The sequence below is a fragment of the Phytophthora infestans genome, genomic scaffold (assembly GCF_000142945.1).
Source record: "Phytophthora infestans T30-4 supercont1.53 genomic scaffold, whole genome shotgun sequence".
Lineage (NCBI taxonomy): Eukaryota > Oomycota > Peronosporomycetes > Peronosporales > Peronosporaceae > Phytophthora > Phytophthora infestans.
In genome coordinates this window covers 246,339-272,832 of record NW_003303706.1, presented here as the reverse complement: position 1 = coordinate 272,832, position 26,494 = coordinate 246,339, and the positions used below count along the sequence as shown (strand labels likewise).

Sequence of the window (26,494 nt, the reverse complement as noted above, 5' to 3'; positions counted from 1 at the left end):
CCCACACACTTCAGGGGAGGGCTACTCTAGTAAATGAGAATCTTTGGCATATACGTTTTTGTTGTTGCCTTTAGGTTACTGCTGTCGCAGCGAAGCTATGATATTAAACGCATAGTTGTAGTATGTATACATCTAACAGTCTATTTGCTATGCCCTATCGCTTTAGTATTTGGACTACCATTGGAGATTACCTAACGTATTAGTCTAATATCTCGTCCCGTTACTGAAGCGGAAGATGACAGCTGCTAACGTTTTATATTACATCAGGTGAGCGTTGTACAGGTATCTCAAACAAAAGTATTTTTTTAAACGACGGGCTAGCCCACGAGGCCTGGCTTCTGGTTGAGTACCGTTTTCTATTAAGGAGCTTAGTATGATCGCTTAATTATTCGAGCGTCTTCAACGGTAGGACTGTGTGCCTTCGTTAGAAATAGCCCAATCGTGCTGTTGATCGTAGCCACTGTCACACAGTGTCATCTTCAAACGTATCTTGGTTGAATAGGCATCATTAGTGAAGGAAACGGTGAGTAGGCTTCGTCATAGGGCACAAAAGGGGCAAGTGTATTGGATATTTAGTATCGTTGAAGGTGCACTTAGGCGCTCCTAACGATATCATGGCAAAAAAAGCCGTGACCGAACTGGCAAAGCTTTTGCTAGGCCTAGAGACTAATGCAAATGAGATGGCAGGAAGCACCACGGATACATTTCCACGTACCACGGAAAGTGTCGCTACCATCGCGCAACAGTAGCATGCTTTGTTTTATCTTCATTCTGCTAAGGTATAAAATGTTTTCGTGATCACACGCTGATGACATAGTGGTAGACAAAATAAACAATATTCGCAGCGCCAAACCATGCCGCAGTTTGATGCCACGGCATCTCAAAATAATGTGTGGTCGAGCGCTGTTTTCGCTGAAATGTGATGTAATACCTACAATGTGGTTGTATACCTTTTATGAAAAGAAACACTGATAATTGGAAGCTGAACAGAGTAAATTCCAAACGCATGTGTCACGGAAGTCAAAGTTAATTACACTTGACTCACCACATGTTTATCTTCTGTTGCATGCTCTGATTTTGCTATGCCACTGCCGTATAATCACGCTTAAGGTAAGTTTCAACTTTAGGGACATACACAGTCACTAAGGCGTCCAGCCCCGATTTCACGCCAACGTTTTCACTTCCACACGGATCTGCTCCGCGAACACCTTTTTTTTCGGCTAATGTTGTATGGGGATGCGCCATAGCTCACGAAGCTCTACGGTTAGTTTTAGAAGCTTAAAGCACGATTTGTTTGGTGTCGTACTTGTTGTGCTTCATCGGTGTTTACCCTCCTACTGCGCAGCTGCAGAAACTATATATGATATCGTCATTGTCGTCAGTAATACAAGTAGAAAGTAGTGAAATGCATCGCCATCCTAGATCTGAGACAAGGCTTTCTAAGGCATATCAGGGACCCCACGCATTCGTTTTAACTATAGGAGAATTAAAAAAGTCGACAGTGGGACTGTATAGCAGAGCACTTATCGGATCCGACTATATATTCTGAGCTACGTTACGAATTAGATTGTATTGTTGTGATGGTCACATCAAACTAATCGTCATGACCGCGCATGCAAGTGGGTCGGACGGAGAACTTGGGTTGACATACCGTCCACCCTAAAATTGTAAATTTGAGAAATCACGAAGAAGCTCGGAACTCGGTCTGGGCTTCGGTTTATGTACCCTACCTAAATTGTAATTCAGGGGTTGTACTAGGAAATAGCTGCGCATATCTCCCCGCGGAGCTTGAAAGTGTTGCTATAGCTCTGAATGATATCTAGAACGTCGTCTTCTAAAAGGGCTAACCGGTGGCCTAACCAATCAACAAATCCTGACGGAGTACGAAGTTTGTATTAATACAAAACCGCACTTCGTTTCTCCCACCGCCCGATTTGCTCGCGATATTAAGGTGTAGTATACTGGAGAGTGGAATGTGCGGCTCGCGTCGCGTGGTGAGATCGGCGCTGGGCCCGCCTCCGATAATACCGCGCGGACAGGTTTCGTGAGCACCCCGCTCGCCTTAGTTAATCGTGACTGTGCGCTCGCGTCCGCTTGTTTTAGTTAGTCTGAAGCACTATTGCAGGTACACATTGACCTGCGCATTGGAACAAGCATCATCTATCTATAGCCTTGCCTCCCTGTGCCATTAATATTTCACATGCCGAGCGCCGTCGCTACGCGGCGGTACTTTAGGTTTTATCTGGTTGCTTGCTCTCAAGCCTCTGCTTCGCTTCGTCGTGTAATTATTCCAAAACCTCCGAGCCCTTATGTGCCTCAATCGACTTCTTTAATTTTCCAAATCAGTTTAATTTAGACCAGTCGCTACAAAATGCTGAGTTTCCAGTAAGCCGTGCAATTATTTCTAAGCCCCCAGCATAACGCTTATCATGCTTAAAAAATATTATTCTGGTGATCTTTACAGAGTCTTATTAATATTATTGGCTATCACGATATCTTCATCTTCCACCCAGCACCTAAGCTTCGAATAGCATGGCTACCCAATATATTTAGTTTAGCGTCGTGCTCGATATCACGGTGCTATGAAGCTTAGAACACATCAGCGCAAATGATTGTAATAGCCTGTTCAGCTTGCACTAAGTACCCCCTTGTACTGCCAATTTGATCTTGTACTGAACTAAAGCGTTATCACTTTTGATAATAAACTCAATAAATGATAAACAATATTCAAATTGTAACATTATAAAAGTATTCAAATGCGTTCATTGTGTGTTTAATACTATAAGGACGCATCAGGAGCCCTTATCCAACGAACGGGCTGGAAAAGTGTACTAAACTACGTGATTGTATGCGGAGAACTCCTAACCCAGTCGAACTGCACCAATAAATACCATACCTATGCTGCCAATAGAAGGTAAACAGTGATGAAAAACGAAAGAATAAAACAAGGGTAAAACCAAAAACTATTAGCTAAACAAAATGATTACAACATTTTTACCTTTTTTACAAGCCACATTTAAAGAAACATAGTTTGCTATGCAAAAAAATCAAACCGGGGCCCTGCTCTGATAATCAACGGTAAATTGCAAGATTCAGAGCTAACAAATGATAACTTCGGGTCTCAGCGCCATCCAGCCGTGCTCCGTATTCGCCAGACCGACCAATATTAAAATACAAAAGCAATATTTGACGGACAAGCATAGGTACATATATCGTAGCTTTAACCTAGTTAAATAGATAGCGGACTGCCATTTCTTAAAGCAATCACGTGCGACAAAAGCCTTTTCGTTCATCGTCCTCGGATTACTCTTAGAACCTTCCGCATACTATTAATCACATCATGCAAGTCCATTTGCTCCTACAACCCCCCCGTAACCAACTTTACCGGTCAACCTCGACTTATTTGTTTGGTACATTTTCTTGTGACATTTGATAATCCTTTAAGCCATGAGATTGCAGGGCGGCGGCTGTGTAGGAAGTTGCTTGTGAGCTCGTGCGTTAAGCAGTCTAACGTAGTTTCTCCTTTATGCTCGCTTTGCAGTCCAGTTTCTACTCGTAAACATTTGCCGTTCCGTTAATGTCGCCATCATAGTTTTCTAGGTATAGTGCTGCTATATATGGCCCCGGCCCTGCCAAATGAAAAATAGCCCCCACTGCCATATCGTTAATATAGGGTAGGCCAAGCGTGCATCTGGTAATCCAATGTACGTCGTGTTTTCGGCATTGTCACTCTACAGCCATCTTTAAAACGCCGTCCTCACAAAACTATTAAACAGTCAACATGACTTCGATGGCGCAAACGTTTACATCTTCTAAACACAAGGGGGTTGATCAAACAACAGTGTTGCTCTGCCGGTGACCATGGGAGTATATGCAAGCGATGTGACAGACAGTGGGATAACTACGGCTGATCCCAATGTGTTTCACCGTAGCCTGAGAGTCAAATGCATGTAATGCCTACAGCTACCATGGCAGAGACTGATTCGCCGGGAAATAGCTCATTAAGCAAGGGTAATTTTGCTGGAACTAACCGAAGTCAAAGTGAAATGATGCTAGCGCACGTGCTTACCGAATCGCGTGATATCATCGACCCCACACATATCAGCTGCGAAGCCGAAACATCTTTGAAACAGCGCCTAGTCAACACTACCAAAGCGTCAATAATCGAATACGAACGTTTCGCATGGCGGATACTCCATTGTACATAGTCCAGCCGAGAGGAAAGGGTTCGTACGCTGGCGGTTATCGCCCTTCTGATCGAAAGTGTGAAGGGGACTCTAGGACGTCTCTTCAAATATGTGTTGGGCCTAGGGGAAAGTGATAATCGGAGGAACGTCTGGAATAATTCCCCGAGATCGGAGAGGTACCGCTATGATCATACAGGATAATAACTCTAGCCTTAGCTGTGTTTCCGTCGAGGGAATAGAAGGAGCTTCTTTCGCTCAGGCTACGTAAGTTTACTTTTGCAAAAATACTTATGCTCGCTCGCATGTTTATGGTGCAGCCTTTTATTATTTATGTCTATGACCTTCTTGGTGGCTATATTATCGATTAATATTCCCCATTCAGGTAAGATTCACAGACTTCACGATCAGACGTCATATCGTAGTACGTTTCGGATCGCCCTAAGCCTGCGAACGCCTCGACACATCCTCAGTAGTATCGGAGCAGCCTCGCATATAGAAAGGACCAGTCCATCCGAATCGGCGGTTCCGCCCTTGCCCAGCGAGAGCAACGGCACAAGCGATTCTTCTGTGTCGATACGATTCGTAAGACTGGCCTGAAGTAGCTGCGCAAAGGCTACATCCTTCTCCCTGTCCCGTTCGGCCTTCAGATGCAACGGCGAGAGTGGTACCGCAAAATGGGTTGCATGTTTAAACAGTGGTTTGGATTTGTTTATCGGCATCGAACGTAGAAAGCATGGTGTAGACATGAAATTATCCTCAGCCAGATGTCTTCACCAGCAAGAACAGTGCTAGTACCTCCTTATCAGCTGGATGGTAGTTCATCAGGGACACCTTTAGCACCCTAACGCGAAATTGCACGAAGTGTAGCTTCCCTTCACGTTCTAGCATAAGCGTCACACTCAACGCCCATTTATGGGCCAACAAGATGACGTGAACTTCCTTGGGACGATCGAAGTGCTTCAGGACAAATACATCGGCAACCTTCGTTTGTAGCAACACGAAAGCACGACGTGCGGCAGAAAGTCGCTTCCGATTCCAAAATCAAATCTCTCCAGCTGGTAAATGGCAGTCTTTATACCTTAGTGCGACATGTCATGGGACAAAAGGTTCACCTTGGATTGACAGAAGATACTCTTCGTGAAGCGCATTCGAAGCCAATCTGGCTAAGATTTTAATTAGAATTGTCAGACAGTTGTGGAATTCCTCGCCATCGAAGTAGATGTCATCCACATACGATCGACGGTTGAAAGTGGCACCGACGACGATTCATCAAGCTCTTCGCTCGAAAACATGTCGGAAATGGTACTGTTTTCGGGTTTCAGACGAGGTCCGAGTCTACCGAAGCTTCACGCTCTGCCAGAACGTAGTTGGACATGAACCGTAGCTGCCCGCCACTCGAAATTCCTGATCATTTTTCTTTCCTGAAACCCATCATCTCGAAGTATTCCGACCACAGCACATTGTGGATCATACGCTGGTATAACATGGGTGCCTTGTTGAAGCCAAACTTCATGCGCAGCCACTCGAAATGCCGGACGAACGCTGATACCTTCCGCCCTCTTTAGGTTATCATAGCGCAGACGTCACTGGCAGCAATCTTTCAGCAGAACCATAGGTACTAGTCAAGTTTGGTCAACAAGGTGTCGACTAGCGGCGACGGATACGCCATGATTGTGATGATAGCATTTTCTATACTGTAATCGATGTAGGGCTTCATGTCCCGGCCGATTTTTTTCTTATTATTCATATCAATGACTATATGCGATGCACATGAACCGTCCAAAAAGACACTTAGACCTGCCAGACGTACTTGTCAGCCCGACTACAAATGGGGACTGCCACATTTCGTGCTCTTATAGTATATAGCCGTGTTCGACGCCTTGGTGAAACCAGGAAGAAAGATATACACGTTTACGTAGTCGTTAAATCCGATATTATTAGCCGGACGCTCAAAGAAGTCAGCACCTGCCTATTTTGTAATTTGATCTGGTAACTTGCTTGTTAACTCACGAGACAGCGATTATTTGTTTCTTCTAAAGTTGCCACATCCTCTCCCTTAAGTCAACATCAATACAAGGGTACATATGGGCGCGGTACTGTGTCTGCCACCTTTACAGTCTCACCCTTCATCTCTGGCCTGGCGTCCCAGGCTTCGCTCGCAAAATTAAAAGGAACCGAAGGTTTACGTACCGAGGCTTGGGGGGTGTCCCCAAACTTGGGGTCATCTGTCGCGACCGTACGGCGTTCGTTCCAGCTTCGCTTGTATAACCGGTAGTATACAAGCTAGTTTTGCAGCCTTCCGCGAGCGTGTATGCTTGTGCACGGGACTTTATGTGCGATATTGTGAGAACTAAAACCCGAAGTGCTATCATCGGAGCCCTCGCTGAACAAAGGTGACCGTCAAGCTAATGATTCGACACTTGATCCAATCGCCGTACGAAGCCTCCGTTCTTACGGTGTGGTTTACTACGGCGTATTCGATTGTAGATTTTATCCGCAGCAGCTCGGTTTCGGTGTCTGAGCGACTTCCGGAAGATTGGACTTCAACCGAGGCCCCTGTCGTCACCCCAAAGGCTACACAAGCCACCTCACGCTCACGTTTTTCCACAATTACCACCTTTCGTTCTACACACGGCAAGCGTGCCGTTGCATCACCTACCGAGCCTTCTGCAGACCTTTCCATCACCCCTTGTGGGTACTGGATAATCCAGCGCTCAATCGTGTGTGGTTGAGTGGCAGGTCGTTGCTCGTAGATGTCTCTCTTATAGCTCACAGCTCTCGCTCGATATATATTTCGTACGCTAGTACCTGCCAGACTCGGTACTTCTGATAGCTCAGTCGTACACAACCTTACCCACGTGACATGCTGGTACTAACACGGGAACTTGTGGGCTGCTAAATACAGCGTTGAGACAGTCAACCGAATTCGCTGACGCCGTTCACGTCGAAGCGGCATTACCGAAGGATGCATCTTCTCCGCTCGTCGTAGCCACAGTACATGCTCTTCCAGCACGGCTTGGCGTTTTGCTACTCGGTATTCGTGCCTCTTATGCCTTCGTGTGTTCAAACGCTCAAGCAAACCATCATTATATTGAAAGCCGTATCATTCGCTAGCGACCATATTCCTGGTCTGTTTTAAGCGGAATCCGCATCTTGTTTGGCAGCCATGGAACAGGTCCAACTGAATGCCGACTCGGAAAACAAAGTCGGTCCCAAGAAGCACATCAAAGGCGCACTATGTGTCATCACCTACGTCCCAAATTTGTAGAACATCCGAGTGTGCTCCACACCCTCGCCCATGATGTCATTGACCCATTGTTTTCGCAGATTACTTGTATGTCAATACGACGTCCGTGATCGAGTACATCACAAAGTTGTGATCGAAGGTGTTGGTGATTACACTAGGTTTCGCTACAATGTCGAGGAGGATCCTCGTACGCTTTTCATTTACGGCGCGCACTGCGCCCTCGTTCTCCTTCTTATGCTTCGGAGGAGCTTCTGGGACGACCCCTACCCCTATCTCATACCAGTCTTCATCCTCATCGTCTTGGAGTGGCGCTTGCCTTGCCAGCACAGCACTCGAAATTGCAGCAAATGCATGGTAGTCTCTGCATCAATTTCAGCACACATCAAAATATCTTCCAAACCCCCACCATGGATCGCAAGCTACTTATGTTCACATACCGTCGCGCTCACATTTGCTACATCGAGCGATTTTTGCTGTCCCATGAAAGAAAACATGCACTCTGCTTCCAATGAAGGCTCGGCTAGCAGTGGCAGCCCAATAGGCATCTATCCAGTTGTAGCTGACGGGATGCCTGATTTAAATGGTGTTTTTGAGCGCAGACCTTGAGGAATGGTGCATTTGTTTTCCTATCATGAACTTCATGCGCACAAGACTAGCCAGGTCTTGGAAGTTGCGTAAATGCTCAGCGTCACGAACTAACTTGCCTAGCTTGTCCTGCTTGTAGCAGTAGTGAGATAAGTGGGTTATTTCACCAATGCGGTATATGATCCGTAGTGAACTGCGATTAAAATCGCGTCCGTCTCGTGAGGCCTGACTGAAACCTCGGTCGCCTCCTTGATTATTTTTCGTGATCCTCGGTCGCGAGCAGAGATGTTTCTACGTGGTTGGCAGTTGTTTAAACTGGGGCACGTGTCTTCAGCTGCAGCACGACAGTCATTCGCGTTGGCAGCAACGATGTACTGGTCCTTGCCACCATGCGAAACACCATTGCCGGCTTCACCATACAATATAGTCAATATACCCATCTTGGTCATCGTCGACACCGCGGCGTTATTCATCTAGAAGCTCGGTATCACCGAAGTTAAATTCACGATACACTAAATTTTCAATAGATCATCTAGCGAGGCTTCGGCAAGCGTAACTCGCGACCGGTTGCGGTAGCTGTCACGACGTCGGTCAGACACGTCTCGACACAAATCACGGGCGTCTGAGCCGCGAGAAGTCCCATCACGCTTTACCATGCACTCCTTGCTTATTAGAATGTCCTCTGTGATCTCCTCAAGTGGATGGATATCAGTCACCCGGTTTGATAAAGCTTTTCGTCATCGTGCCATCACCACATATGACTGGGAATTTCTGGCCGTGCTCTTTATGTCACGTCTGCTTTTCTCAAGCCGAAGGCGAGTGTATCATAAATCACGGTCTAAGTGCGACCCGCGGTCCCACTGCAACATTGTAAAAGCCACCAAATCGGGAAAAGAGAAAGTGCGTTTAAAAAAAGTAAAAAGACGACACCTCTCCTTAGTACTAACGCTTGTAAGAAAAACTAGTCCATCTTTTTAAATCTTCGCACTTTTACATTTAATCGACAAAAAAAAATTATTACATAAAAGGTTAAAAGTTCGTTTGCATTTTATGAAGCAATGGAACTGCTGCACTGAGACCGTGGTTTACGGTAACCATTCATTCGATTGAGGTAGACCCAAAGTCTATTGTTGCGGTCGCGTTGAGCTGAGCAATAGCGAGACAGTGCCGACTGGGTAAGCTGTGAGTAATAATAGTGAGCTAACGCCTGGCTCAGCAGCTTCCATTTGCGCTTCGTATTTTTCGGAAGTGGACAGAACCGGGGGATGGCTCCGTCCCTCAGGTTAAGTTCGAAGGGATACACCACTGGTCGGCTTGTGTATGATATAACCGTCATCTAGGACACAAACGTGCGACGCCACTGCATTGAGGTTTTGCTCTTATTTCGTGAGCACGACAACCGTTTGATGCGATTTAATGAGCGTTGTGGCTGCGCTCCGATCCTCGGAGTAGCGTCGATGTCGTTCCGGACGGTAAGCACCCTCATCGAACTCGGATTGAGGATCCTCACCGACGTAAACAGAAACCAGCAAGTCTTCTTCACTTCTTGACAATGAATCAGCGGTAGTCGTTTGATGGCGTTCACCGCGCTGTCCGAAAGCTCGGGCACCTTCTCAATCACCGAGCGACCCCCCCCCCGGAATAGCGTTCATACGTCGCGTAGGTTTCTCAGAACGTGATGTCACCATGTGCGAGTCTTGAAAGATCAGTAAAATCTCGATCGTGTCAAAGGCTGCACGGCCATCCCTCTTCAGTTGGCGGTGTACGAGGGGGCCTCCTCGGTGCCTGCGGATGCGGAACCTTGAACAAATTAAAAGTCTGTTTCCCCACGCTAATACTAGTAGCTCTGAAAGCCTTTCCGCGTTTCTTCTTACACGTATGCATAACAATCCCGGTTTTATTTGGTCACTAACATTGGCGATACATTGCCGACGGGTGTGTCTCGGTCTCATACCCCGGTGACATCAGTAACGAATTCGAGCCCTCCGAGATTTGGCTCATCAAAACTGAGTTGACAGCTTACGGAAGTTCAGTGGCGATGGCCGGGCTGTCGGCCTGTCTTTTTGGATTTGGCTTAAATAGTTGGGTCCAATAAGCATTTCGCATCCGCGCCTGCAAGTTCGAGCACGTACTTGGAGGCTGAGGTGGCTCTGTTGATAAATGCGTGATACGCATTCGGTAAATACGACTGCCTTCCGCTCGCCACCGATGATTAAAAACCCACGGTCCCAAATTTATAGTCGTCGTAGTCCGGTTTTGATCCCGCAACGTCGTTTAGGTCCGCCGCAATGTTCTTCGACACCAACATGCGCTCTCCGCTCAGCCCTAATGAAAGTGCAGTCGTCTACGCAAACATAGTACATGGCACTGGGGTCGGCGTCTTAACTTTGTAATATTCAAAGTCGTCGGCGTCAGGCCCGTCATCCTCATCATATTTGAACCTTAAGAAGAGCTCGCTGGCAATCGCAAGGTTTGCTGTCATGGAGCTCGAGCTTAACTCCCCGTTGCTCAATCTGGTATACTTGGCCGGCGTAGCTGGTACCGTCATCGATTCTTTCGCCATATTTCGAATTTTCATTTATCGTTTCTACTCTTGGTTGTTGCTCGCTAACTTGGATGTCAAACAAACAGTTTACTGTACAAAAGGCACAATCGCTTCCCTGGTCGCAGCTCTTATATTGGTGTTGGAAATACCCTGTGAAGTCCATCTACTAGTGTAGATAGGTAGTTCCCACAGCAATGCGTCTACCGGATACACAAAAGGTCGTCCAAGTGGTTTTGTAGCCCCAGAGCTGCCCTTAGCACCAGGATTGTATGGACCTTGCAAATCGCTTATATAGACCAACCAATGAAAGTGACAACATGCTACTAGCACCAGCAAAGCTAGCAGGTGTTTTTAATCCTCGTGGTCCCGGCCGCGGAAGGGTACCAGGAACGGGTAAATCTTTCACGAGGGCATTGCGTGTTCATATGGGAGGCAACACGCACATTCAGCCGTGCAAATAGGCAAGATAAAGCGTCACGTAAATCGTCTGATGTATAATCGATCAATCACACAAAGTTCTTTTGGCCTTGCCGAATTTGTTCTCGCTAGTAACCTTCAAGTACACGGACAGGCATGAGACACATGCAAGCTTGACCAGACATCAACCTCGAAGCCAGACCTCGCTTGTGCACTTGAGTGGTTATTCGTTTCTGTATTTCAGTAGCCCTGTCGAGTCTATTCCTTATCAGGCAATTTTAAAATTGGATTGCTTGACGAGATAGGGTCCGTTGTGGATCGCCTCGCATGCCAACCGACACTTGAATCGTCACCGTACATTCCTAAGCGGCCATCGCATGTTCAAACAGTCGTATGACATTCGCCTCCGGTCAGTCCTATTGTTACCAATCGGGTCGGCCTGGACTGAGCGACGGCTTGGGCCCCGAAACTTGATGTGAAATAAGTTAGATTTCTTGTCATATGACCGTGCGTGCGTGTCTTGAGCGTGCCGCCTCCATGCCCGTTGACATTGTTCCGCGTCATTATATGAAACACTATCTAAGCTGTATAAAATAGTAGCTAGCAGCTAAGTTGAAGGACGCCAACGGGCTGTTCACCCACGCACCCTTGATATCGCATTTCGGTGCGCACCAGCTCAGAACTAAGCTCCTTGTGACGTGAGCTAGCATGAAAAATATAGTGTTGTTAGGTAACACGCTGTGAGTAAGGTAACATTTTCAGGATACCTTGGCAACGTCCGTTTAAATTTTAGGGGCCGCTGAGGAAGTTGCGTAGGCTTCGAATGCACCTGGGTTTACGTATAAACGAACTAACTGTGTGCGTTTGGGTATATCACGACAATTTATCTACTAGCTGGGCGATTTAGGCAACCACTCCGGATCGGCAAGTGTGACGGAATCCACAATATATTTACTTAAGCGACGACAACCGACCACGCCGACAGCGGCCACATCACACGGATGGACTCTATACAACCGAATATCTTCTTTCGAGGCTACCGACTGAGATCGCGACAATTAACTCGCGCCCTGATTGGGCGATATATGCCGACCTGCGGCACTGACTGAATTTATCGCACGAGCAGCAATTAACGATTGGACGTGAGGTCAGCATTTCTGCCGAGCACGAAAAGCACCGGTTGGATGAAACAGACGTGTGCACCTGCACGACTTTAAATAATTTACCGTTTACCGCTTAAAATCAGTCGTGTGTGATACAAATTGGGCACAGTAAATACCTCATTGCGTAAACGTTATGCGTAGTAAATTCTATCCACGCCTTTCTATTTTATAATAAATAGGGTATGTGGTTTTAGAATATTTAAGTAAAGACGCGGCCCCTTCGTTTTGCTGCACACGGACACCGCGTGATGGGTGCCTGCGCGCATGGTACCTAGACGGTAGTGCTCAGACGCACTATTATTGCTGAAAAAAGGTGTTTTGGTTGAAAAAATAAATTACCTATTTTTCCTACGGAGCACGGCACCATACTAAATTGGCCATATTGATAGAGATAAGTGCGTGGTCGGTCCTCGGATAGCTATCAGGCATATCCGCTTTGCGCGGAGCTATCGCGTCGACAGCTGCTGACCATCCCCTGCCCAGCTTGCCTCTAAATGACTACGGTGTGTCCGGTTATCCAAGCGCTTGGCGATATAGACTACTAAATCGCCGGCGTTAGAAATCGATAATCACCCCATGCATAGATTTTGGCTATAGCAAGATCGTTGCGTCTACTCGCAATGGCGAACTGACGATATTACTATTCATGAGTACATCAGATAGCCCGTCCAACTGATAGGTTGCAGTGAAAGCACTGCATCTAATGCACACGCGCTACTATTTAATTAATATCCAAGCCTTAGTACAATATGACGTATACCCACAGCACTTCATGCATGCCAGAACCAGCTAACGCGGCTCTAAAACGCTGAAACTTTATAATAAATTGGTGAGTAGGCAAGTAAGTCGGTAGGTACATCAATGAAATGCGGTCTACCATACCAAAATTTATCGGACCATCGGACCTGTACCTCAAAGTTGGTACAAAATGAAAAAAACACACACAAAAACACGGTACGAGCACTTCTGAATGTACATTTTACTGACAGCTGCGATACTGCTTGGGGATAGAGGAGATACCCCGCGATGGGGAGCGGTTGCAGAGAGACTTTCAACCCTGTTTATAGGCGCAAGGAAATGGCTTGAAACCGCCTGTACGCTGTGAAAAACTAAAAAAACATGCATTTTGCGACCAGGAGCCATGTGCTCTTAGTCTGGTGAATTCAACACTAAGCCCCCGATTTTCGTGGCGGTGTTAACTACTAAGAGCACCAACGACACCCAGTTACAGATGTACGCACTTATTGGCGATTTTTCACCAATCCTATCCTGCCACCTAAATATGTTTAGCCTCGCACACAACCTGTGGCTCACAGTCTAGCAGAGCTCAAAACACACAAAACTGGTCCCGATAACGAGGCCTCTACGCTCAGTCTTAATTTGTTTCGCCCAACTACGCAGACCTCGAACTCGACCGCTCAAGCCCCACAGCTCAGGCTGTCGGCCAATCAAGAATCGCTCCTCAGCCCCCCCCCTCACCTCCCCACCCCTCACCCAACGACGACGTAGCTCAGTGGAAGAGCAAAGGACTATGCCTTGAGGACGCTGGTTCAATCCAGCCGTCGCCATCTTTTTTTATTGTGGGGTGTAGCCTCGTCACGGGCTAGTGGCTGAAGGCGTGGCGCTCTACCTGCTTAGGTATCTGGGTTAAGTAAGATGTGTGCGTTATGGCAAACGTGTATGATGAATTTACTAGCTATGCATTCCAGTTGCAGATCATTAACTTCTAAAACGTCTTGGGTGTAGCCAGGAGCGGGGTCGCGAATGGCTGCAGACTGGAGTTTTTTTATTCCGTCGCCTAGGTCTCCTTTGCTGTGAAGAGCCTGCAGGTACTTAAGGGCGGTGCTCGACCCACGCGAGCTGATCTTCTTCTCGCCATCCAGGAAGGCAAGTACGGCATTCTCTGCTTTCTTCCCCACCTCAAGAGCACAGTCACGATAGTCGTCAGCATCTAGGTCAAGAACAAAGTTGTCTTCAAGAAAAACATTCATGTGGTCACCAGCAACTTCGCTCTCGGCCGCTTTTGTTTTGGCGCCAGAGCGTACCAGCTTGAGCGTACCACGCAAACCAGGTCGCATGAAGGTGCGTTGGAGATCCCCGGCGTTGTTTCTTGCCTAGCGTGCTAACGTCATCTGTGTCTTCATCTGGACAACTTCGTTTTCTTGGTGTAGGCTCGCTGTTTCGATTAGCTTCAAGTGCATCTATGCAAACGTCTTGTCGCTTCATGTGCTCCATAAAGTGCTTAATCACGGCCGCTCGGTGGTCGATTGTCTTCTGGTTCTCGCTTGATTCTCTTGGCTGTTCATCGTCGTTGTTGGTGGTTGCATTACTTGTCTTGGTTCTTGTACAGGTAGTGGGTGGGGTCGCCAGGTGCGAGGGCCGTGAAAGCAGCTCGGCTGGTGAGCATCCAGCGTGATCAACAGCCGCTTCGATGCGCTTCACATCTGGACTTGAGTGTTGAGCAGCTCGATCAGCGCGGCGTAGGGAAAAATCGTGGAGCTTGCGAAGCCTGCTTGTTCGAGGAGGTTGCTGACCAGGGCTGAGCCTGGGGCGGCTTGGAGAATCAAGGCGAGAGCAATGGAGAGCAAGGGGCACGTAGCCAGTTCCGTGTCAGAAAAGAGCGACAGCCTCTGCTCCTCAGACGTCTTCACGCGAATCAAGCGCAGGAAAAAGACGTCGCCTGCGTCCACTGACATGTTGTGTTTTTGCGGACCATGGCAAGGTCAGACGCGCGACCGAACAAGTACCAGACAAGACTTGCATCTTGATAGTCACTTTCTGAGCTAGCATAGGTGTACAAATACAACATCATTCTTTTCAAATAATTTTTCGTATAAGGTGGTGCTTTCGCTACGCCCACCACCATCTCGCTACAGACAGAAGCTGTCTAGTGTCGTCCCCATTTTCAGCAACCGGGCTTCCAATGAAGCTCGGTGCTTAGGGAACGAATCGAGCAGCCAGAGCTTGGCTTGCTGACAGTACTGCATAGCAGTGTTGCGAGCTATTGGTTTACCTTTCTTTCCTTCCTTAAATGCAAGATACATACCAAATTTATCACACAAACGAACATTTTCGCTCTCGTCACTATCAATGCACTTCCTTATGTATTTCTGTTCAACTTCCTCTTCTTTGAGAAATTTGACGATCGCACCGATGGTTGTTGCCTTAGCCCGCAAGGTGTTACCAGGCTGTAGTTCGTCTAAGCCCATGTCACTGGCCCACTGGTCCGATAAAAGCAAATATGCAAGTGATATGTCAATGACTTAGGGTTTGGATACACACACTTTGCGTATCAATCGGACGTTATCCGTCCGATCGACTGGCGTAGATGACTCGCCTACCCCTCTTCAATTTAATTGGTTAAATAACATTATTATCTTGAAAGCTATTGGTTAGTGCTACAGCAAAATTATCTCATTGGCTGTAAGATACTAATTCAAAAAATTCATATTCTACCATACAGCGTTAGAATGTGAAGCAAAGCCCTTCAGTAATATAATGAAGGTCTCGGCGGAACCATTTGCCGGCACAATATTGAGTTTGTGTCGACCATCGGCAAATGCTGCATGCCCTAAAAAATACCTCGCCCGCATAGCTGACAAAACCTTGCTCTAATACACCGTCGCAATGTACGATATTGTGTCGACTGCCCGAGACCAATTAGTGCCTATCGCTCGGCTCACCCGATGACGTGGCAGATGCAGCATGTAGTCGTATTTACCCTAGCTAAGGCTAACTGGGTTTCCAAAATGGTCGATGCTAAAGTTTGGAGCATCAATGATAGTGACCCGATATCTGAACAGCAGACGTTAACGTTCCAACGATGGGCCCCTCCAGATAGTGTCTTTTTTGGGAGCGAGGCTCAAATAAAACTATTGATAAAGCCTTTCAGGGTAATATGGTGCTCATTTTGCAGATCTCTTTAAATCCTGGTGGTAACGGCGAATACTTCCTCTTCGAAATAATTTACTGTCATATCTACCTTTACCATGACGATCAACAGTATTCATCCGAGCTAGATCGATCACGTGGGCATGTATATGTAGCAGCCAGCTGTCAAGCATACAGAACAATATGTGATGCTGTCACGAGTGACTTGAAAATGCAAGAAGTAGGTCGAGAGGCAGAACATGTGGACATAAAAAATACTGAGTACAGTGTGTATGTGTGTGTTTTAAAGCAGAATAAGTAGAACGCGGCATTCATGTATTATCGGTAGCTTTGCGTTGAGTAAAAATAAATTCTCAGCGCAGCTGAGATGATCCGTCCTCTCTACGCCAACCGACAATGCCCTAGAGACCGCGGAGCAGGCAGGCATAGCGCTAGTAAATCCCTAAACTACAAACTCTAGCATTGTGTATGTCCGTCCGTCAGATGAAACGCTCAAATCTTTTCAATATTCTCATTGGCTGCCGAGCGGAACGAAGGCGGCTTCTATTGGCTGAGATTGGATGATGTAGCTTACATCAGTAAATGCATGTGGTTTACCGTGTGTATATGGAGATTTGCACAAGCCTATCCATTATCCGAAGGCGAGTGTTATACTTGAGGGATTGTTTGCAATGCTATAAGGGGTTTAGCGAACACGTAGGAATGCGTGTATCCGAGGACACACTATTGATATATGTAATTTTCAGTACTCAAAAGTTTCTGACCGAGCTACGCACCGGCGAGTTACCTTGACAAACATCGACTAAAACAAAAACATTGATGCTATGTGGTAAAAATAAGTTACCTGGGTGGGTTTCTATGAGCTAACTGGCCGACCTGCCAGGTCGTATTACAGTACAACAATAGCTGGCCACACTGTGCTAAACAAAACGTTGTCGCTTGAGCCAAAGCGATAGATAGTTTCTGATAGAATGAAAAGTACTGGTGACAATTACTACTGTAAACAAATTAAACTTGGCCTTTGTTTTCTAAAACCTGTTTAGCCAGCGGAACCTGATACTACTTGACTGGTGGTTTGGCGCCGACAAGGGCGTAGGATACAGTTTTAAATGAAGCGTAAAGACAGCAGCACAACATGGGAGGCGCAAATAATGGTTGGGTAATTAGACTCCATAATGAAACGTTTACCTTACAGTCTAATTGATGTTAAACCATCCTTGAATCATCCTTAAACTATTAAATATAAATCACCGCCGCTAACAGGAACAGCGAGGCGTCTTGAGATACAGTATCCAAAAGCTTTAATCGTAACTCGTAGATTCGAGAGTCAAATGGCTAATTTAGATTAAGCACCGAATGAGCGCACGTTAATACATAAAGATGCTACCATTTAAATGTTGATATTTAGTTTGGTCTGATAAGTGATCAAGCTTTAGTCCATTACATGATCAAATAGGCAGTACAAGCGGGTACTTAGTGCAAGCTGGACAGGCTATTACAATCATTTGCGTTGATGTGTACTAAGCTTCATAGCGCCGTGATATCGAGCACGACGCTAAACTAAATATACTGTGTAGCCATGCTATTCGAAGCTCAGGTGCTGGGTGGAAGATTGTGACGGGGTCACACAGCACCTTGCACAGAGGAAGTGCTTATGGGTATTAACTACCCGAGTGAACGTTAGGCCACGTGTTCCCGGCCTCAAAGGGAACGGTTTGCTACTTAGAAGAGTCGATTTATGACGGATGTATTTATAAGTAAGATAAGCTTGGGTCTCATACAAATTAGAGGTTACCAATAGTGGAGCTATATGTTCATGCACTGACTGGCTCCGATATCACCTGGTACCGTGTACCAGGTGTCCACAAGAGTGATGGGTCACTCTTTATGTAACATGGGGCACACTGGATTGTACCCCGTTACAAAGATGAAGATATCGTGATAGCCAACAATATTAATAAGACTCTGTAAAGATCACCAGAATAATATTTTTTAAGCAGGGTAAGCATGATGCTGGGGGCTTAGAAATAATTGCACGGCTTACTGGAAACTCAGCATTTTGTAGCGACTGGTCTAAATTACACTGATTTAGGAAATCAATTTAGGCACCTATGGGCTCGGAGATTTTGGAATAATTATCACGACGAAGCGAAGCAGGCTTGAGAGCAAGCAACCAGATAAAACCTAAACTACCGCCGCGTACCGTCGGCGCCCGGCATGTAAAATATTAATGGCACAGGGAGGCAAGGCTATACGAGCTCGCGCAACATTCATGGGGCGACTTCACATCGCTTTACTCAGTCATTTTCAGTGGAAACCTTACTGGTGAGGACAACATGGTTGACTTGGTTTTCAAGCTGAATCTCAAGTGAAGTAAGCACTCAGAAAGACAGAGGGGCGAATGGAGTCAAGCCCCAGTCGTGGTTGCGAAAAGTGTGTCCTACGCACGCGGGTGTTGTCGTTCGTAGATTATAAGGCTTTGTAACCAGTCGCGCCGCTTTCAGCACGAGAATTTTATGTATATTTCTTTCAGCTGAAAAAACAAATTTCGCTGTCTCTTGAGTGCAATGAAATGTGTATCGCAACTGGCAGAATGACACCGTGGGGGGGGATTAGCGTAGGTGACGAATTAAAGGATGATATGTAAATATTTAGCAATATGCCGCTTTGTGCTGCTACATAGAGTGTTGTAGCACGAGATCGGGGTTAAATTAGCATTGATAGCTATGTCATTACGCCAAGTGTAATTTCATATACTAGGTCTTACGGATAATTTCAAAATAGAGCCTTCCCCACCGGTGATATGATTTTTCCTGGTAGTAACGAAATCTTACCCCCGATACTCAGTACGTTTTAAGAGCCCTTCGTTAGTGCTCATACCGACCTCTGACCTATTTTTTTTACTAAATTGCTGTACTGGGGGAGAGACCTATTAATAGCATGCCGGAGGAGCGTTTTTGTCGTCATTCTAAGCGAGGTGGTAGTGATGACGTGCATACTAAATAGTTACGTAGGCGCAATCCTGGTCGCGCTCCTTGCAAGAACGCATCATGATGGGGTCCACTGCGATATTGGACGACAAGTTTGTTAAAGGTTTGCTCAGCATAATGACATACTGCAAGTGTTTATGAGTGTGGGTGGTGATGATGATTTGTGGACTTCGTTTTGTTAGCGCAGCAGCTGCTATAGTTTTTGCGGATCGGATGGAGATGCTCTTAGAGGGGTTGAAAGGCAGTGAATACTAATAGAGTCGCTAAAGCGGTTATGCATAAAAATCATGTCTTACGTTTTAGGACCATGTGTAGGTCTCAGACATGACTTGTACTATTTTATTACCGGGTAGATAGATGATGCTTGTTCCAATACGCAGGTCAATGTGTACCTGCAATAGTGCTTCAGACTAATTAAAACAAGCGGACGCGAGCGCGCATAGTCACTGTTAACTAAGGCGAGCGGGGTGCTCACGAAGCCTGTCCGCGCGGTATTATCGGAGGCAGGCCCAGCGCCGATCTCACCTGCGAGCCGCGCATTCCACTCTTCAGTATACTACACCTTAATATCGCGAGCAAATCGGGCGGTGGGAGAAACGAAGTGCGGTTTTGTATTAATACAAACTTCGTACTCCGTCAGGATTTGTTGATTGGTTAGACCACCAGCTGAGAGCCCTTTCTGAAGGCGACGTTCTAGAAATCATTAGAAACACAATCAAGCTCCGCGGGGAGATATGCGCAGCTATTTCATAATACAACCCCTGAATCGCAAGTTAGGTAGGGTACACAAACCGAAGCCCTGATCGAGTTCCGAGCTTCTTCGTTTTTTTTATTAAATTTATAATTTCCGGGTGGACGGTATGTCAACACAAGTTATCCGTCCGGTCCACTTGCGTGCGCGGTCATGACGATTAGTCTGATGTGTCCATCACAACAATACAATCTAATTTCGTAACGTAGTTCAGATTATTTAGTCGGATCCGATAAGTGTTCTGCTATACAGTCCCACTTTTGACTTTTTATTTCTCCTATAGTGCGTGCAGTCCCTGATATGCCTTAGAAAGCCTTGTCTCATATCTAGGATGGCGATGCATTTCACTACTTTCTACTTGTATTACGGACAACAATGACGATATCATATATAGTTTCTGCAGCTGCGCAGTAGGAGGGTAAACGCCGATGAAGCGCAACAAGTACGACGCCAAACAAATCGTGCTTTAAGCCTCCAAAACTAACCGAAGAGCTTCGTGAGCTATGGCGCATCCCCCATACTACGCTGGCCGAAAACAAAGGTGTCCGCCAAGCAGATCCGTGTGGAAGTGAAAACGTTTGCGTGAAATCGGGGCTGGAAGCCTTAGTGGCTGTGTATGTCCCTAAAGTTGAAACTTACTTTAAGCGTGATTATACGGGCAGTGGCACACAAAAACGGACAGCATGCAACAAAAGATAAACATGTGGTAAGTCAACTGTATTTATCTCCCTAACACATGCGTTTGAAATCTACTCTGTCTAGCTTCCAACTATTAGGGTTTCTTTTCATAAAATGTATACAGCCACATTGTAGGTACAACATCACAATTTAGCAAATGTAGCGCTCGACCGCCACTCTTATGAGATGCCACGGCATCAAACTGCGGTATGGCTTGGTGTGGTTAGTATTTTAATTTTGCCTACCACCATACCATCAGCGTGTGATCACGAAAACAGTTTTAGCCTTAGAATAATGAAGATAAAAAGAAACATGCTACTAGGTGGCACGATGGTAGTGACACTTTCCGTGGTACTTGGAAATGATATCCGTGGTGCTTCCTGCCATCTCATTTGCATTGGTCTCTAATCCTAGCAAACGCTTTGCCAGTTAGATCACGGCTTTGTTTGTCATGATATCGTTAGGAGCGCCTAAGTGCATTATCAACGAGCTGCAAATTGTGCAAAAATAACCAATACACTTGCCCCTTTTGTGTCCTATGACGGAGCCTACTCACCGTTTCCTTCACTAATTATGCATATTTTACCAAGAGACGTTTAAAGCTAGCACTGTGTGACAGTGGCTACGATCAACCGCATGAGTGAGCTATTTCTTACAAAGGCACACAGTCCTACCGTTGGAAGAAATTCGAATAATGAACCAATCATACTAAGCCCCTTAATTTAAAACGGTACTCAACCAGAAGCCAGGCCTCGTGAGTTAGCCCGTCGTTTATAACATACTTTTGGTCGAGATACCTGTACACCGCTCACCTAATGTAATATAAAACGTAACCAGCTGCCATCTTTCACTTCACGAGATATTAGACGAATACGTTTGATAATCGCCAACGGTAGTGCAAATACAAAAGCAATAGGACAAAGCGAACAGACTGTTAGATGTATTAACACTACAACTATGCGTGCAATATCATAGCTACGCTGCGACAGCAGTCACCTAAAGGCAGCAATTAACGTGTTTGCCAAAGAATCTCATTTCCAATTATAAGTATGCATTGTGGCCGCACTACGCGGCTTAAATCGCGGAGAAGAAAAAATGACATCCCTCGTACAGCCTATAAAAGACCATATGCGCTCACATGGGGTGACGTATTACGTGTGTGCTAATGGCTACATACAGTAAAGCTAATTTGAGGTCGGACCGTGAAGGGATGATCCTAATATACCAATTATGGTGGTTACACTACGACGGAGGGCCCGTATTGAATATTCGGTCTATATTCACTACTCTCTTGTAGTCCAAAAACTCTTTTGAAGTGCTACTTATTGGTCCCTTTCACAACACCGTTGGAGATTGGCTGTCTTGTGTTTCCGTAATTCTGAGCCTGAAAGTGTAATCGAGGACCAAACTGATTATTTTGAACAAAGTCGCTGTCAGCTGCATGAGTTATATCTGAGTCTGCTGAGGGTGAAGGTAAATATTTTTAGCGTGTGTATGTCCGTGTGTATCAACTGCTAGTCCAAAGAAAATGTAATAATATCACGACCTGGAGACCTTGTTGTATCGTTTATCTAGTTCAACAGCGGTTTAAATAAACAAAACCACGGAGCCAACATACCGGAAGCGTGCACATGTGATTATATGCCCCAGCCTTTCCTTCCGAGTAGATATATGTCGTCATTGTTTTTTAGAACGCAGCGGATCAATTTGAAAGAACTAAAACAAGAGGACCCCGCGCTTATAACCAGAAATGACACAGTGTAGGTCATTGAATTAGCTGTAGTTCGAAGTGTTGTGTATCATGGCGGGCAAGTAACTTTTCCATAGATACATTTAAACCCCTCATTTGTGTTTGCGAGACAAGGATGTTTCAAATATTATTGCAAAGTAGACATTTGCATTATCGATTTAATCGTGTTTTACGAAGCTACATAATTTGCGGTAGCCGCATCGACCATTGCCTTCTTTGCATAAAATTAGACAATGGTGCTGCACAAAAAAAAGTAAGTATTTCTCCGAGTAAAACGGTTTTGCCGAAACTGGATATGGCTGTCAAACCCTGTAAGGGTGACAGTGTCCATGTCGACAATTTTGCAATTTTAAAAAAAAAATAATTAGGGCATTCTCAATGTGACAGGATATTAATGGCCGACGGGTATCATTCTTTAAGTTATTGCGGCTCGCCGGCGAATTACGAAGAGAGTTTTGACTTCGGTTAGCTCCAGCAAAATTGACCTTGCTTAAACGAGCCTTGAATCGTTGTACATCTATTCGAGTACTGGAAGGCTTGACAATCAAATGCTCATCTTCCCACCTGTCACGCCGCCATCTCGATAACGTTATTTCGTGGTGTATTGCGCGTCTACCATGCCGCCAGATACATCCATTGCATTACAGCCCCGCAAGCTTGAATCGTACATAACGGATTGCTTGCTTCTGAAGTATTAGCGCAATAGCCGTAGAGGTATATAGTGCAGCGGGTAAATGAGCTTTGCTTCCGCACTCTACATGTAGAAATGACATTTATACGGCTTCCCAATTTTGTGAAAAGTTGCCGGGTTGTCTCTAGTAACAGCTTTATAAAATGAAGTTGTAGTCAGCTTTTCCGTGATAAATACGCGCGCTTAGCTTTTCAGCAAATTCACAGAAAGGAGTTCGCCATTCAATGTTGAACAGTTTATGTATGTGATTTTCTGTATTCTGCGTCCACCTCCCCCATATAAGCAACGAACCCCGATCCTGCAACCTCATGGGACCCACCGTCGACCTTCCTCAGTTGCCAGAAAGATACCGAGAGATCATCAGCCAAACACATGGCGTCGCCATCGCCGCCGCTACGCGTAGCCGCCTGTAGCTACTTCCGCCTCGAGTGCGGTCACGAACAACTCTTTCATTCCGAGTAAAAGCGGTACGGCCTCGTAATCGCGTAGCGCTGTCCACTTTCACTTTCTGCATACGCCTGAGAGAGTGATTCTCATGCGGTGATACTCGTAGCGACTGATCATTTTGTTTTACTTCAACTAGGAGCAATCGCACCAGGGGGCTTAATATCCTGCGCTGCTTTCCGCACTGCTGTCCGGAGCATATTGACCGAAGCTACTGCGGATCCTCACTGAGTGTGAAGATTCGACTAGCGGAACGTCCGGTTGGAAGTGTCCCACTTCAGCCTCCACCCAGTGAGACGCTGGCAGTCTTTGCCCGCTTCGAAGCGGTCAATGATGTGAGTCTCCGACCTGGCGAGTGCGTCGAGGTAGAAAAAATCCAAGAGGGTGTACAGACAGAGACGAATCTGGACGGCCAGTGGATGCTGGGGTCTTGGATCGGCCATCCGGACTGGTGGTCACGATCCGAGGCTCAGATACTGCGTTAGATGAGGAGAAACCTGTAGTATTCCACTGAAACAGTAAAGCTTTTCCGAGGTGGTACTACGACTGGGAGAGTGGTGCTAACAAGGCGCAGAGGCTCATGAAGCATTCACTGAAAACTTATGTGATGGAGCGCGTCGACGTGGACATGGACGACAATTTTACGACCATTTCAAGTCGAGAGGCCTACACGCAGTTGTACCGCGTGTTGCATGTGGTCTCGTCGCCTGATTTTAAAGACATTTCGTTCCGACGAGCTCCTCTGGACCAACTACAAGCTGCACAAGCACACGCTGTTGTGCAGTTGGCTACACAACAGAGTCTGCAACAAGTGAAGGGAGAACCACTAGGACTTCAAACTGGAAGTGCGTCTCCCAGCACTCAACGTGCAATGGGCGTGTCGAAACAGATACTTCCTCAAAGTGTCTACTCACCGGCGCATAACGCGAGCGTCATGCCAATCGCTCACGCACGTGACGTCTCACTAGGGGGTGGGAGGATTTCTACTCGCCCAGGTGGGTCTCATAAAGAGAATCTTCTAAATGAAGCCAAACGTCAACGTCGACATACTCCGCCAAGGTCAAGCGACCAGGGAATGATCCACCCTCTGCAAGATAAATTAATCTGGGAGCACGTCAATGCACCCGCCGTAGCGGTATCCAAGAATGTGGCTCTACTTCTCGCGTTCGTCCGCTGGGTACCTGTCAGACTTTATGCGCCGCTAGTGGACGAAGTGGTGAACTCGATCAAACTCAAACTGCTTGACACGTCCAGGTCGACCCCAAACAAAGACAATCTGGACTTCTTCTCACGGTTAATACTCCAGCATGCCCACGTAGAGGAGAGTGTACGAGCTGCTGGCAGTGGTCCACTCCCACTGGAGCTGGAGACTCTCCTTCGAGTAGCTATTCAGACGGTGCTGTGGTTGCTCTCTCATGAAACGCTTGGCTGGTTTCGAGAGTTTTTCCGCCTGAACGCCGCTCTGACATTGGACAAGAAGGCGATCCGGTCGTTTTTTATTCAGTTTTTACTTGAACTAGAGGAGCATTTGAACGCAGAGGTGTTTGCAGCCTCCACCCTGCACAGCTTGACCAACATGGCAGAGCAGGTGATTGCAGCGGTGTATTCGCATGAATGTTTCCACAGTCGTCGGCCTCTAGTGCGGCAAATCTTAAGTGGCCAAAGCTTCGCTGGGTGGAACATGTTCGTCGCTCAGATGCGAGATATTTACATTGGTACTATAAGCTCACCACAGTATCTCGATCGTAAGGCCACTTTCAAGACGGCGTTCCCTCTTCACAATGCTGTCGAGCGCAACTGGAATGGAGAATGGCTCTTGGACACGGATGACGTGCAGTGGGATATCAACGAAGCTAGCTCCTCTTTCGGTCGCAAGATGGATGCTGACCCCAGAGTGCCCAACGTGTCACTCTTTTCGATGGTCGAGATGATGACGCAGATTGTACGAGTTGAGGTAGCTCTTGACGTCCAAGGGAGGTCATTTCGAGTACGAACACCGCAAAGTATGGCTGGTTGTCTTGACTGTATGAGTCTGGTACTAGATGGCAAGGAACGCGTGTTTCGGATGCTTCCGAATGGGATGTCGACAGGTGCCGGATTGGGCTCTTACGGAGATTACTTTGGTACAATGCGCGTCGAGGCACTAGGTCAACTAATTCTCTTCCTCGAGATGTTCAACTGGTCGCTAGAAGAAGGATCTTCCTCCTACCGTGTACGTTCTTGTATCGAGCTTCAGCGAAATGGTCAACTTTCTGTCAGAGGCGATATCCTGGTGACTACAAGGTCGAGTACCTTCACAGCAGAAGAAATCCCGTACGTGGGAGAAATGAGTCTGCGTGTCAAGCGTAAATCAGTCGAAAAGGCTAGTGCGAGAAGGGTTCCTGCCGCTGGTGCACCAAGGGATGCTCTTAGTATTCCCTAGAGGGAGTAGTTGATAGGTTTCGGTTGTGCTACCACAAGTTATAGCGCAAGCTGAAACGAGGACTTAGGTATGGGTCAATTGGAGCTTTCGCCAGAAGTATTGCGACTTCAAGCTGGACAATTTATACAGACGTTTATAATAGTTTTTTGTACGTACTTCAGCACTTCTTCAATTTATTATGTCGACGATTTTAACAGAGCTCGAAAAAAACTAAAATGGAAAAATCATAAAACAAACGAAATCAGATCGCGTAAAAAAAATTTGTTTACAAATTTTACCACACTTCTGCATTTTTAAATTCACTTATGTTCACGGTTGTTAGCACGCGAGCAGCCGACATGTACGTCTCGTCCAAAGTCGCGATGGACTCTTCCCTCAAGTCAACGTCGGCATCCTCTTTGATTTGAGCACTCGGCACTCGGTCCAACTCCTTCTCAGCCTGGTTCCTCATCTCTGGGTCACCTGCCGAGGCTTTGTTCGCAATATTGAATGCGCAGGCAGCCGACATATTGGGCTGCTGACTTCTGTTCAGCGCCTCGGATGACAGTTGTCTTGACAGTCCGGCATTCGCACCAATCTCGCAACGAGCACTCGGTGCCGTATTCACCACCTTCAGCGCGACGTCTGCATCCTTTGGATCAACCACCGAGGATTCGTTCGCAAATTTAGCTGCGCACAAGGCCGGGACAACTTCGTTGAGACTGGTGACTCCATATAATCCAGTGATGTTACT

General features: G+C 46.5%; 1 protein-coding gene and 1 non-coding gene across 2 annotated transcripts; both read left to right on the top strand.

The window, feature by feature from the left end:
- The first annotated feature begins 13,643 nt into the window (after positions 1-13,643).
- On the top strand, positions 13,644-13,712 carry PITG_29266. The gene has a single exon. It is a non-coding gene; the product is annotated as a tRNA-Ile (tRNA).
- Positions 13,713-23,267: 9,555 nt separating this feature from the next.
- PITG_17271 (uncharacterized protein) lies at positions 23,268-25,761 on the top strand (the record flags this gene model as incomplete). The annotated part of the gene is made up of 3 exons (XM_002896738.1): positions 23,268-23,323; positions 23,479-23,704; positions 23,926-25,761. The coding sequence occupies 3 exons, from the start codon at positions 23,268-23,270 to the stop codon at positions 25,759-25,761; spliced, it is 2,118 nt and encodes a 705-aa protein (XP_002896784.1).
- Positions 25,762-26,494: the final 733 nt, after the last annotated feature.